The sequence below is a fragment of the Anolis carolinensis genome, chromosome 6, assembly GCF_035594765.1.
Source record: "Anolis carolinensis isolate JA03-04 chromosome 6, rAnoCar3.1.pri, whole genome shotgun sequence".
Classification (NCBI taxonomy): Eukaryota; Metazoa; Chordata; class Lepidosauria; order Squamata; family Dactyloidae; genus Anolis; species Anolis carolinensis.
The window spans coordinates 60,631,732-60,646,782 of record NC_085846.1 but is presented as its reverse complement, the minus strand read 5'-3'; the positions used below and the strand labels follow the sequence as shown (position 1 = coordinate 60,646,782).

Here is a 15,051-nt window from a genome sequence, read left to right as displayed (position 1 = left end):
CATTGGAGCTGCGATTCAGCAGGTTCTGGTAGTGCTCTTTCCAACGTAGTGCAATTGATGTTTTGTACTTTAGACGTTTGGTTCCATCTGATGAGCGTAGACGCTGTATGCCATGGTTTCTTGGTCCATAGATGATCTTTGTGGCTTTGAAAAATCCCTGAGCATCATGGGTGTCTGCAAAGTGTTGGATTTCTTCAGCCTTCTTTGTCCACCAGATGTTCTTGAGTTCTCTGGTCCTACTTTGGACCTTAGCTTTTGCACTGGCATAGATCTTTTTCTAAGCAGCACAGTTCGTGTCTCTCTGCCATGTTTGGAAGGCTTTCCTTTTGTTATCAATTAGCTGTTGGATCTCTTTGTCGTTATCGTAAAACCAGTCTTGATGTTTCTTAGTTTGGTATCCAATGGTTTCTTCGCAGGCTGTGATGATGGAGGTCTTCAGTTTGTTCCAATGTTCCTCAACATTTTCGGGGTGTTCTGTGTGTAGATGATCCTTGAGTGTTGTTTGGAGAAGGGCTCGTTTGGAGGGCTCCTGAAGGGCTTGGGTGTTCATTTTGCGCCTTGTTTTTCTTCCTTGGAGTCTGCGTTTGGGGACGATCTTAATAGGCATCGTGGATCGGATTAACCTGTGGTCCGTCCAGCAGTCATCGGCACCTGTCATGGCTCTTGTGAGAAGCACATTGCAGCAGTCTCTGGCACGTGTAATTACATAGTCCAAGAGGTGCCAATGCTTTGACCAGGGGTGCTTCCATTATGTCTTGAGCTTGTTTTTCTGGCGGAAGAGCGTGTTGGTGATGACAAGGTTGTGCTCTCCGCATTTGATGAGAAGCAAGATGCTATTTGTTTCCGACCCCGTCTTTTCCTATGATCCCTGGCCACAGGTCGGAGTCCCGTCCGACTCTGGCATTAAAGTCCCCCAGGAGGATGATTTTGTCCTCCTTAGGTATCTCCAGCTGACAATAAAAAATTTCCTTGATGTCTTCATTAGCATCTAGTGTTGGTGCATAGGCACATATGATGGTTGCCTGCTGGTTTTTGGCAAGATTAATTTGGAGGGTTGAGAGTTGTTCGTTGATGCCAGTGGGTGCTTCAGTCAGGTGTTTCACCAGGTCATTTCTGATAGCAAAGCCAACTCTGTGTATTCTTCGCTCTTCTTCAGGCAGTCCCTTCCAGAAGAAGGTGTAGCTTCCTTTTTCTTCCTTCAGCTGTCCCTCCCCTGCTCTCTGGGTCTCCTGAAGGGATGCTATGTCGATCTTAAAGCATCCCAGCTCCCTTGCAATGATAGCAATCCTGTGTTTGGGGCGTTCGCTGTCAGTGTTATCCAACAGTGTCCGTATGTTCCATGTTCCAAAGTTCATTTCTTTTTTTTTGGCCGCAGAGTGGTGACCCCTCTGGACGCGGCAGTCCAGTCAGGGTAAGAGAGGCAGACTATGTTTAGGGCACTTTTTCTAGCCCCTTCCCCGTGTGGGGTGAGCAGAGCGGATCCCAAAAAGGGCTGCTCAGTCATGGATATTGCGTCAAAAATGCTAATGTGTATGTGTGTGTGTAAAGAAATCCTTGCAAAGATGTTTGCAGGAGATCTCTGCAGAAGAGCTCAGCTTTTTGCAGAGGCAAAGCCACGCCTCAAACAATGTATCTTTTTTGCTGGCAGGTGGCTTGATTTGACAGTTGGGATTTGAGCTTGCTAGCGAGAGCACAGGAAAAAGAAGGCTCTCTAATAGCTACGGTCAAGTAGCTGATTTAATATGCTATGCTGTATATATATATTGAATGCTGATTGATTAGTTATTGATCTTATGCAACTACATGGACATTGTATGATTGCAGAACTGTTTTGTATTTCAACTCAACAAACAAGAGTAAAGTTTCCTTTGTTCATTTCAATTCCTCTGCTTGGTCTGAGTCTTTTGCACATGGTGTTATTTGTACGCTACTGATTCCGCTATACTCTCACCTGGTAACAATGGATACAGCTGCCGGACTACTCAACTGCCTCAGACCTTGAGGTAGAACGACTGAGTCCATATCCACCACCCATGTGCCAGTCTGTGGCTAGGGGCTTCCAGATTTCACAGTCCTGCCCCCGTCGCCACTCGCTGATCGCCATGGGACTTTTGTAGGTTTGTTTTTATTTTTCTTGGAAGACGCCTGTGTGTGATTTTTTTTTAATGTGTGGAGGACGGTGCACGGCCGGTCAACACACATTCTTCACAGAGTGAGGTCCCAGCAGTGGTGTGGTTAACACAACGAAGAGTGGCTTCTCAGTCTGTTGCAGCCTTCTTCCGCCTTCACAGCCGTTGTAACATGTACCATGCTATCATCCGCCTCTCCGCCTTTGAGGTCTTTGGGTCTTCGGATTGTGCTTGGTCTGGAACCTCCCCTGCGGCCACTCCTGGAAGTGCATGACTCTGGTGGTTGTACCCACAGGTTCATCGGAACATGCAAGCCCCCTCACCACGACAATGTGACAATCTATCGAGGGGGAAATAGACTGTAGGATTGAATTCAATGAAGACACTTGGGCTTTCCAACTCTATTATACAGAAACCTTTTCAGGATAAGGCGGGAATGGCAGATGGGACTATAAAGTAATAAACTCAGAAGTAACTGTTAGTCACAGGTCTAAGGCCCCTTCCACACTGTCCCTATATCCCAAGACCTGATTCCAGATTATCTGATTTAAACTGAATTATACGAGTCTCCACTGCCAGATAATTTGGGATAAACAGATAATCTCAAATCAGATTCCAGAATATAGGGACAATATTGAAAGGGGCTTAGTAGAAATAACTGAGAAGCTGTATGCTGTATCCCATACTAGTGCATTGAAATTATACTTTTTTTAGAGTACACCCTCAAAATCCACTGGCCAGCATGTATTCATGTGCTTATTTAATGGCTTAGTTCCTTCCCAAATGTGTGTGGAATCTTGTGTCAGGACCATAATTTCAGGGCCTGTACTCTGGCGCCACAAATCAAGGACGCTGACATCACAGACTGATAAGGCACCTGCGGTTCCCGGCCCTGAAGGAAAACGGCTGGCGTGCTGAGCGGGAAGAATTGTGTGGGGTTTTCTCTGGGCGGGAATTGTTACTTTGAATGTGGGGGGAGTGCATATAAGGGAGTCTTTCTGGGCCGACCAGCAATCTCGGCTTTATGCGTGTCAAAGTATCCTACAGTAAAGTTTTCAGTGATAACAGAGCGAGTCTCTTGTGTTCATTTGAAAGCGGCTGGAGTGAGCTGACATCTTGGTTGAACCGGGCAAAGTTTGGAAAATTTTGGAGTACGAAATAATGCTGTCTGAGTCATTCTACAAGCTGTAGTACAAGGAAAAAGGTATTTTTTTCAGTCTCTCTCCTTTGCAAAACCAATTCAATGTAAATAAATTAAAAATGTGACCAATTAAAAATGCAAAAGACATGGCAAGTTTCAGAACAGGATTTGATAAAGTTGCAGCAAGAATAAGGCTTGAAGAAAAGAAACTGATGGCTCAAAGGAAGTGTTATAAAAATATCTCATCTGGTATTAGTCATTGCTGGAAACAAACAAACCTAATCAGCCCTCGCCTACTTAAAACAGCAATGTTCATTTACTCATGCTTAATATTACAACATAATATATTCTTAGTGGATCAGCTGGATCGAATGCCCTTCTACACACTGCTGCAGCTGAACTCAAAACTAAAGTAATGAACTAAAGCATAGTTTTCTAAAATGTCCTTGCTGTCGATAAGACATGTTTATTTGCACATAATGCATAAGAAACCTAACTGTACAGTTTAGAGCTACCATACAAATATTTTAGTAATATTCAAACCCTTGAGGATCTGGTGGATAGTTAACAACATTCAGGTTCCGTAGATAGCTTTTCTCAGTGTCTGTTTTTTCAGCTGTTTCATTATGGAAACAATAACTATGTTTCACAATAATACAGTAGAGTCTCACTTATCCAAGCTAAACGAGCCAGCAAAAGCTTGGATAAGTGAATATCTTGGATAATAAGGAAGGATTAAGGAAAAGCCTATTAAACATCAAATTAGGTTATGATTTTACAAATTAAGCACCAAAACATCATGTTATACAACAAATTTGACAGAAAAAGTAGTTCAATACGCAGTAATGTTATGCTGTAATTACTGTACTTACGAATTTAGCACCAAAATATCACGATATATTGAAATCATTGACTACAAAAATGGCTTGGATAATCCAGAAGCTTGGATAAGCGAGGCTTGGATAAGTGAGACTCTACTGTACCTATAAGATCCTAGTGACTTCTACAATAATAAAATGCCTAAACACTAACTGCAACTGGAAATAAAAACCTAAGTCCTTCTAACACATATTTCCTTTTTTTAAATTGGTTACCCAAGATTTTTAGCAATGCTATGAAAATACAAATGATACTTCCAAGTGCATCTCAGCTATACCTTTCCAGTTGAAAAGCAAAACCCTTTACAACTAACATCATAAAGGACCTTTTAAAGACCTGTCCCCCAATAACCATCAGCTCAGGCAGAATTTTTGAGAATTTTCTTGGGACAAAGAACTTTTTTAAACACACTTTGAATACTGCTAGAAACAATTTTGGTACCCCAGTTACCCCCAAGCTGGTTAGCTGTTAAATAGTCTAAATTTTGGAGGTATCCTGTATATTCACTGCTAGTAGTAGTAGCAGCAATAATAATAAATACTATTACTACTAATACTAATAATAATAATAATAAACAACTTTATTTATATCCCATCACCACCTTCTTGGAGAGACTCGGGGCGGCTCACAAAAGCACTCCAAAGTGCGACACACATACAATACATAAGCATATAAAATAATGACAACATAAAAATGGCTGTCTTCAAGTATCAATCCAAAGTACCAAAGTGAAGCAATCACTAAGTCCTTGAGTCTAACCACTAAAATTCTAATCAAGGTCATGAACCTATTTTAAAAGCCATGTTTTCAGATTAGACCAAAAACTTGGAGAGTGGGGGCTAGCATAATCTCTCTAGGGAGGGAATTCCAGAGCCAGGGGGCCACCACCAAGACGGCCCTCTCTCTCATCCCCACTAGCTGCACTTGGGACGGACGTGGGACTGAGAGAATGCCTACCCGGCAGATCTCAGAGCCCACACCGGGCGAGGGCTTGGCCCAGGTGTGATGAACCATGGGCCTTGTAGTCCTGCTCAGGACATTGTAATTCCTGATGAAGATGAAAACTTGGGTTTTTTACCTTCCCAGTCTGAACTGGATTCCTCTCAGCCAGACCCTTCCCAGGCAGATCTGGAAACCTTGCACCTGCAAGAAAGTTGTGCCCCAGAAGTATGTCAAACAACCCCAGAGCCTACTTCTCCCGTGTTCTTGCGCCGGGAGTTTTGTAAACAACAGAGAAGTTTGGATTCAGCTTCGCGCAGGAGTGCGAGGATAGCAGCTAAGAATGTTGCCAATTAACATTGGTTCTCGTGAGAATCTTTAAGGAGTTTAACATCTGGTCTCAGAGTTTAGCTTTCGTTTCTGATTCCCAGAGAACCGCTTTGGTGAGAAAGTTGGACTCTATATAGGTGTTTTGCCCGCGTAGCAACTTCGCGGAGTCAATTCGTCAGCCTACGGAGCGAGTTGTGTCTGGACAGCGCGCTCCGATTCAAGCCTCGCTCTTGCTCAAGCCTTGCCTTGCTATCCAGCCTTCGCCTTGCTTCCCAGCCTTGTTTACCTGCGGACCTTGCCTTGTTTCCCAGGACCAATCCTTGCCTTGTTTCACGGATTTTACCAAGTTATTCCACGGACCTTGTTCTTGTTCTTAGTTACCTTGTTCCACGTTCAAGCCTTGTTTCAAGTATCAAGTTATTTCCTAGCCACGTTCAAGTTTTATGGACTAAAGGACCTTGTCATCTCCCCTCACTTTGCTTGGCAAAGTGAGTGTTTCGGTTATTGGATTACAACTTTGGACCTTAATATTTCATATTGGACATTAATTCCTTGGACTAATTTTGACCTTTCCTGAAAGGTCTGCTTCTGGACTATCTTTTACATTTGCTTTTATTAACTTTATATATTCCTTCAATAAAGATATTAGATAGATTCTGGCCTCTGTGTATGGTTATTGGTGCCTCTGCCGCCTGGGTCGTGACAGTTTGACTCCGCCACCCATAAGCACCAACTAACCGAGGCCAGGATGTCTACCGGAGCCGCGCCGGCTGGACAGCCGCTCAGCTACACCATCAGCAAGGACGAAGTGGACCGCATCCGTGACAGACTCAACGCGCAGGATGGAGAAATAAAAGGGTTGAGGGAGCGCGGAGTTCGCCTCCCGGCCATGGCGTTGCCTACCAAGTTTTCTGGAGAAGCTGCTAAGGTTCATGTTTTCCGCCGCCAATGTCAAGCTTATCTAGAGGCCCGTGATGCCGAGTTTCCCCAAGAAGACATCAAGGTGGCGTGGGTCTACAGTCTTCTAGACGGACCAGCGGCTAGCTGGGCGACGGCCCTGTTTGATCAAGCCTCCCCCCACCTGAGTTCAGCACAACGCTTCTTGGATCACCTTAAGGAGACCTGGGGAATCGAGGACAATTTGGAGGCAGCCGGTCACAAACTCCGGCGCCTCCTTCAAGGAGACAGACCCATGTCTCAGTACATAGCCGAGTTCCGCGTGCTGGCCCACAACACCGGCTGGAACGATGTAGCCCTCAGAGGACAATTTCGGGAGGGTCTCAACATTGAAATGCTGGAAGAAATCTCCAAGGTGGATCCTCCCCAGACCCTCGAGGCACTCATTGATCAATGTTTACGGGCTGAAGTCATGATTGCCAACAGGAAACAATGGGTTCGAGGCCAGGGCGGTAGAGCCGGGGCAAAACCCCCCGCTCCCGCCAGTGTTCAGCCACGTCCGGTGTGGGGACCCCCGCCGCCAACCCCATACCCCAGAGGAGGCGAGGAGGTGCCGATGCAGTTGGGCAATGTGCGTCCCAGACTAGATGCCGCCGAGAAGGCCCGTCGTCAACGCTTGAACCTCTGCTGGTACTGCGGGAACGGGGGCCACTTCGCCAGAGAGTGCCCAGCCAAAGGGAAGCCTGCCGCCCGTCTTGCGGCGGCGTCCTCCACGGAGTCGAAGGCGTCTGAGCCGACTGGCACACAGCCGGCGGGGGAAGCCAACGACCGGGTGTAGAGAGGCTCGCCAACCCGGTCAAAAAATCCATCCAAGAGCCGCCAACCGGGGTCCTGTTCCTTCTCGTGGTCACATTATGGTCAGCAAAAAGGGGACCCGTCATGATCCACGCCATGATAGACTCTGGAGCTACCAACAATTTCATCGATAGAGAGTATGCCGACTCTCTGGGATTACAATATCATGATTTCAAGAATGCCCGTGTGGTGCAAGCCATAGACGGCCGTCCCCTCAAGACGGGCCCCGTAAGCCAGTGGTCGGAACCCACCAGGATGTGGATAAGGGAACATATGGAAGAGATTTCCTTCTTTGTTACCGAGGTTCCCCATTTCCCTGTGATTTTGGGAATTCCATGGCTGACACTCCACGACCCTAACATCTCCTGGTCCAACAGAGAACTGCAGTTTGCTTCACCGTACTGCCAAAACCATTGCCTCGTAGCCAAGGTATGCCATGCCACAGACTCCGAGCCCATCATCACCTTGCCAAAGAAGTACTCCGAGTATTGGGATGTATTCAATGAGAAAGAAGCCGAAAAATTACCCCCACATAGACCTTATGACTGTGCCATTGACTTGGTGGAGGGGGCCCCGATCCCGCGAGGGCATCTCTACTCCCTGACTGAACCAGAGCAAGAAGCTCTCAGGGAATTCTTAGAGACAAACCTTCGCAAGGGGTTCATCAGACCCTCTCAATCCCCAGCCGCCTCCCCAGTGATGTTTGTGAAGAAGAAGTCAGGGGAATTACGCTTGGTGGTGGACTACAGAGCATTGAACAATATCACCAAGCGGAACAGCTATCCCCTGCCCTTAATCTCGGATCTACTGGACCGACTTCGAGGAGCCAAGGTCTACACCAAGCTGGATCTTCGGGGGGCTTATAATCTAGTTCGCATCAGAGAAGGGGACGAGTGGAAGACCGCCTTCCAGACTAAATTCGGATTATTCGAGTCCCGAGTTATGAATTTCGGTTTATGCGGAGCTCCCGCAACGTTCCAGCATTTTGTCAACGATATTTTTCAGGACTATCTAGACAGATTCTTGATAATCTACCTGGACGATTTTTTGGTGTTTTCCAGATCACAATCAGAACATGAGAACCACGTCAAAATGGTGTTGCAACGATTGCGGGATCATGGACTTTATGCCAAGCTAGAAAAATGCGCTTTTGATCTACAAGAGGTAGATTTCCTTGGCTACCGCATCTCGCCTCTAGGGCTTTCCATGGATCCAGCCAAAGTTTCAGCAGTATTGGAATGGCGGGCGCCAACTAACAAGAAAGAGGTGCAGCGTTTCTTGGGGTTCGCGAACTACTACCGCAAGTTCATTCCAGATTTTGCCCGCTGGTCCGACCCCATCACTAGCTGCATCCGTGGAAAGCAGCCTTTCCGCTGGACTGATCAAGCAGAGAAAGGGTTCCAGCAACTGAAGAAACTATTCACCTCCCAGCCAATTCTACAGCACCCAAATCCTGGAACCCCTTTTGTGGTGCAAGCGGACGCCTCTGATGTGGCAATTGGGGCTGTACTCTTACAACCGGTGGGAGATCACCTCCACCCCTGTGCCTTTTATTCTCGTCAACTAACCACACCAGAGAGGAATTACACCATTTGGGAAAAAGAACTACTGGCCATAAAGGCAGCCTTTGAAACTTGGAGACATTGGCTAGAAGGGGCCAAATTCCCCATTGAAGTCCACACTGATCATCGTAATCTAGAACATCTAAGAACTGCCCGCAAACTAAATCAGAGGCAGCAACGTTGGGCTTTATTCTTTGAACGTTTCAACTTCCAGATCCATTATGTGACCCCAGCTCAAACCAAGCAAGCAGACGCCCTGTCACGTAAACCGGAATACGCTGCAGGACGCAAGGAGACCTTTGAATCCCAACTGCTACAACCTGAGAACTTTGCCACGCTCACAGTGGGGAACACCAAATCCAGTCCCATTGGTTCAACTTCCCCTACTCCAGGACCCATCTGTGCTCAAGAAATCAGGGCTAGTCAGCAAGCAGATGCCTGGGCGCAGGACCAACTTCGCCAAGGTCTGCATTTTCCCTTTTCGCTTAAAGATGGGCTGCTCTGCTATAGAAATCATGTTTATATCCCACCCGGACCGGGCAGGGAAAAAGCGCTTCGTCTGTGTCATGACTGCAAACCAGCAGGACACTTCGGACTATTTAAAACCATGCATTTGATCCTAAGAGATTTTTGGTGGCCCAAGATCCGCAAGGATGTGGAAAAATATGTCAACACCTGCCCAGTATGCCAGCGCTCCAAGATACGAAGGGAGAAGCCCTCAGGGCTTTTACACCCCCTTCCTACCCCATCTCGCCCATGGGAAATAATTTCCGCGGATTTCATCACTGACCTACCACCTTCCTGTGGATTCACCACGATCTTAGTGGTGGTGGACCTATTCACCAAGTTAGCCCATTTCATTCCCTGCGAAGGCCTCCCCACGGCCAAGGAAACTGCGGATCTATTTCTTCAGCATGTTTTCAGACTACATGGATTGCCCAAGAGTTTAGTCACAGACCGTGGATCTCAATTCACCTCTCGTTTTTGGAAGGCACTACAAAAACTACTGGGCATAGACTCTCGCTTATCTTCAGCTCATCATCCCCAAACAGATGGGCAAACGGAGCGCACCAATGCCACTTTGGAGCAGTATCTTCGCTGTTATGTAAACTACCAACAGGACAATTGGGCTTCTCTGTTACCACTGTCTGAGTTTGCCTACAATAATGGAGTTCAAGCTTCTACAAAAGAAACGCCGTTCTTTGCAAACTACGGCTTTCATCCACGTTTCTTTCCCCCTGTCATTGAAACTTCAGAAGTTCCCGCAGCAGAGGATTGGCTGCAGGAACTCACAGCGGTGCAACAACTTTTGCTCCAGCAACTGGACCAAGCCAAGGAGGACTATAAACGCCACGCTGACAAACACCGCCAGCCGGGCCCCGAAATCAAGGTAGGAGATCGGGTTTTTCTGTCCACTCGCTTTCTGCCCTCCCACCGCCCATGCCGGAAGTTAGATGCCCGCTTCATTGGCCCCTATCCAGTGGTGGCGCAATTAAACCCCGTGACTTTCAAACTCCAACTTCCGCGTTCAATGCGCATTCACCCAGTGTTTCACCGTTCCCTGCTCCTTCCGGCGGATGGTGTGCGTCCTGATACAGACCAACCGGCCCCCCCTCCTGTTTTGATGAATGGGGAGGAGGAGTTCGAGGTTGAGGACATTTTGGATTCTCGCTTTCATCGCCGCCGCCTACAATATCTCATTGACTGGGTGGGTTTTGGCCCTGAGGAACGCTCTTGGGAAGACGCCTCCACAGTCCATGCTCCTGATCTAACCCGTCGCTTCCATCTGACCTATCCCACCAAACCGCGACCTCGCGCCTCGGGGAGAGGACCCCAGTTTGGGAGGGGCCCTGAGGAGGGGGATAGTGTGATGAACCATGGGCCTTGTAGTCCTGCTCAGGACATTGTAATTCCTGATGAAGATGAAAACTTGGGTTTTTTACCTTCCCAGTCTGAACTGGATTCCTCTCAGCCAGACCCTTCCCAGGCAGATCTGGAAACCTTGCACCTGCAAGAAAGTTGTGCCCCAGAAGTATGTCAAACAACCCCAGAGCCTACTTCTCCCGTGTTCTTGCGCCGGGAGTTTTGTAAACAACAGAGAAGTTTGGATTCAGCTTCGCGCAGGAGTGCGAGGATAGCAGCTAAGAATGTTGCCAATTAACATTGGTTCTCGTGAGAATCTTTAAGGAGTTTAACATCTGGTCTCAGAGTTTAGCTTTCGTTTCTGATTCCCAGAGAACCGCTTTGGTGAGAAAGTTGGACTCTATATAGGTGTTTTGCCCGCGTAGCAACTTCGCGGAGTCAATTCGTCAGCCTACGGAGCGAGTTGTGTCTGGACAGCGCGCTCCGATTCAAGCCTCGCTCTTGCTCAAGCCTTGCCTTGCTATCCAGCCTTCGCCTTGCTTCCCAGCCTTGTTTACCTGCGGACCTTGCCTTGTTTCCCAGGACCAATCCTTGCCTTGTTTCACGGATTTTACCAAGTTATTCCACGGACCTTGTTCTTGTTCTTAGTTACCTTGTTCCACGTTCAAGCCTTGTTTCAAGTATCAAGTTATTTCCTAGCCACGTTCAAGTTTTATGGACTAAAGGACCTTGTCATCTCCCCTCACTTTGCTTGGCAAAGTGAGTGTTTCGGTTATTGGATTACAACTTTGGACCTTAATATTTCATATTGGACATTAATTCCTTGGACTAATTTTGACCTTTCCTGAAAGGTCTGCTTCTGGACTATCTTTTACATTTGCTTTTATTAACTTTATATATTCCTTCAATAAAGATATTAGATAGATTCTGGCCTCTGTGTATGGTTATTGGTGCCTCTGCCGCCTGGGTCGTGACACCAGGGAAGCAGGCCACGTGGGCCACTTTCTCCGGCCTCTCTCTCTCCTCTCACTAGGAGCTCCTTTGCGCGAGAGGAGGAAGAGGTGGGGTGCTTCCCGCTCCTCCGCGCGAGCGGGCCGCGATCACTGCTGCTGCAGCAGCGATCGTGGCCTGCTTTCCTGGGCCCAAGTACCGAGTGGAGGGAGTTTTCTCCCTCCACTCGGCACTTGGGCCTTTAGAGAAGCGCGTGTCGCTGCTTAGCAGAACGCCTCGCACTTCCCTGCCTGGGTTCAAGCGCCAGGCAAAGGGAGAAAACTCTCTCCACCCGGCACTTGGACACAGGGAGGGAAGCGCGAGGCATGTCCCGCTTCCCTGGGTCCAAGCGCCTGCCGGAGGGATTAGTTTCCTCCCTCCGCTAGGTGCCTGGGCCTAGAATCTGGGTTATCCGATTAATCCAGGTAACCCGAGTTGGGGTCCGCCCGTTTAAATCGGTTAACCGAGATTCTACTGTATGTATGTGTCCATACCTCTTATAAGAGGTTGGTTTAACTTTCAGCTTGCTAGTAAAACTGAATTACTGTGTCACAAAATGATGGGTGTCTAAAAAATGTGTCAACAACATGAACTGTTTGGAAAGCTCTGGACTAGAGGTTTCCCCTTACATCTGCACAACAAAACTGCCCCCTGCAGCTGATACACCAACATGTTGCAACACAGTTTGGAAAACTCTAGTCTAGAGAATAGGAGCAACACTGGGCTCTTCCACATAGCCCTATATCCCAGAATATCAAGGAAGAAAATCCCACAATTCTGCTTTGAGCTGGGTTATCTGAGTCCACACTTAGATAATATGGGATTTTCTGCCTTGATATTCTGGCATATAGGGCTGTGTGGAAGGGCCCACCAAGACTAGGGATAAGTCAGTCCTTCCAAGGGTGCTCCAAACACTACCCTGGGCATCTCTCTTCTAATCGGATGGAGGCAAATGTCTAACCCAGGATTCAGTACAAAACTTGCACAAAGTTGTGGCTCTAGCCGCTAATCTTTATTGCCTTCATCACAACTATTGCTCATCCAATCTCTTTTGGAAGGAAAGGGTGCTTTGGAAACATTCCTTTGCAGCAGTAGCAGGCAAGGCAAATAAGTCTCTTTCCAGATTTCTTTAATCGACTCATTGGCTCCGTTGTTGCTGTGTCTTCAAGCCCTTTCCAACTTCTGGCAACTTGAGATCAATTCCCTTTGGGCTTGCCTCTGCCTTCCTCTGAGTCCTCATCTAAACTGCCATATAAAATCCAGATTATCTTCTTTGAACCAGATTATATGGCAGTGTCGATTCATATAATCCAGTTCAAAATAAATAATCTGGATTACATGATAATGTAGCATAGATCCTGGCTGAGGGCCACTTGCCCAAGGTCACCAACTTAGCACCTTATCAAGTCACATAGTAAACTCCTTTCTCTCTCCCTCTTTCTCCCATCTGCACCATGACCCTGTCGGTGAGTTCCCACAAAGTCTGCATCCGCAAGGCAAAATTACAGCAGATTAACACCACATTAGCTGCCAGGACCTACATCTACAGAATTCTGGGATCCGCAACTTTATAAGAAATTCATCAGAAGACTCTTGTACCTCAACAAAACTACAAATCCCAAGATTCCAGAGGATGGAGTGCCAAACAGCTGTAACTCCCCCGTGTGGATGATCTCAAAGTGGTGCAGAGGTTTGCACTGGACTCAAAGCAGCTTCCGATTCTGCAGCTCTTCCTTTTGATGGGGCATTAAGGGTGCATCCACACTGTTGAATTAATACACTTTGGCACTAAAGTAGAGTCCTGCTTATCCAACATAAATGGGCTGGCAGAACATTGGATTAGCAAAAATGTTGGACAATAAGGAGGGATTAAGGAAAGGCCTATTAAATGTCAAATTAAGTCATGATTTTACAAATTAAGCACCAACACGTTTTACAACAAATGGACAGAAAAAGCAGTTCAATACATGGTAACGTTATGTAGTAATTACTGTAGTTACTAATTTAGCACCAAAACATTGCAATGTATTGAAACATTGATTAGGCAGATTGCGTTGGATAATACAGAATGTTGGATAAGTGAGACTCTTGTACTTTTAATTGCCATGGCTCGTTGCTACGGAATCCTGGAATTGGCAGTTTAGTGAGGCACCAGCACTTTTAGGATCCTTCCACACGGCTGTATAAAATCCACTTTGAACTGGATTATATGGCAGTGTGGACTCAGATAATTCAAATCAAATATTGTGGATTATCTGCCTTGCTATTCTGGGTTATGTGGCTGTGTGGAAGGGCCCTGAGGCAAAGAAGGCTAAAGACCTTGCAAAACTATAACTCTCACGATTCTCTAGCACTGAGCTAGGGCAGTTAAAGTGGTGTCAAACTGCACTGAGTCTACAATGTAAATGCACCCAAAGTCCCTGTGAGTTACCTGCATGCAGAAGTGCAAGAAGGATGGAATCAGACTGTAAACACTGGAGCCCCTTGTGCACGGCCATATAATATCACAGCAGACAGTCCATATTATCAGTTTTGAACTGGAATATATGGCAGCGTGGACGCAGATAACCCAGGGCCCTTCCACACAGCCATAGAACCCAGAATATTAAGGCAGAAAATCCCACAATATCTGCTTTGAACTGGGTTGTCTGAGTCCACACTGCTATATATTCCAGTTCAAAGCTGATAATGTGGGATTTTATTCAGCTGTGTGGAAGTGGCCTGAGATAGGGAAACAAACCACAGTTCTTACTTTTTGGTAGTTATTAAAATCTATTTAAAATATACACTGTAGAATAAATACAGCTTGACACCACTTTAATTCTCATGGCTAATAGAATCCTAGGGTATGCAGTATGGGGAATCTTCCCAGCAGTCTTTGGCAGATACAACTATCAGGATGCCCTCAGCGTTGAGCCAGGGCAGGTAAAGCGGTATCAAACTACATTGATCCTCCAGTGTAGGCGCCCCTCCCCCCAGCATGCACAGCCACCCCAATAGCAGCTCCTGAGGCATCTTGACCCACCAACCTGAGAGCATCTCCTAAGGCCTTCACCCAAAGGTCCTACCTGAACGGAGAGGCCGCAGAGGGAGCCCGCGAAGCTGCTCTGGACCTCAATGCCCCGCGCCCAGGTTCCTGTTGCGCTTCCAGCTGCACGCTAAGCCCCGCCCCTCTCGCTTGGGGGCGTGACCACCGCGACGTCATTTCGGGGAAACAGGCGGACCCTCTTCGCCTCTGTCCCGTTTGGCGGGAAAGGAGGGAGAAACGAAACCGAGGCGCGCTTTCCTTTTCCCCGCTCTGGGGAAATGCAGCTGAATTAGGCCCTGTTGATGCTATCCTCAGAGGTTGTGAGGTATATTGGAAACTAGGCAAGGGAGGTTTATATATCTGTGGAATAATGTCCAGGGTGGGAAAAAGAACTCTTCTCTGTTGGAGGCAGGTGTGGATGGTGCAATAAATCACCTT

At 47.1% G+C, this 15,051-nt stretch overlaps 1 protein-coding gene across 2 annotated transcripts in view; it reads right to left on the bottom strand.

Annotated features, from left to right (window-relative positions):
- Window positions 1–14,805, bottom strand: part of trank1 (tetratricopeptide repeat and ankyrin repeat containing 1) — a 107,537-nt gene extending 92,732 nt beyond the window's left edge. For both annotated transcript variants that reach the window (XM_062958232.1, XM_062958233.1), the window contains exon 1: window positions 14,654–14,805. In XM_062958232.1, coding sequence (XP_062814302.1) covers window positions 14,654–14,790 — 137 coding nt within the window. In that variant the 5' untranslated portion in view covers window positions 14,791–14,805. The remainder of the gene's footprint in view (window positions 1–14,653) is intronic.
- Between the last annotated feature and the right edge of the window lie 246 nt (window positions 14,806–15,051).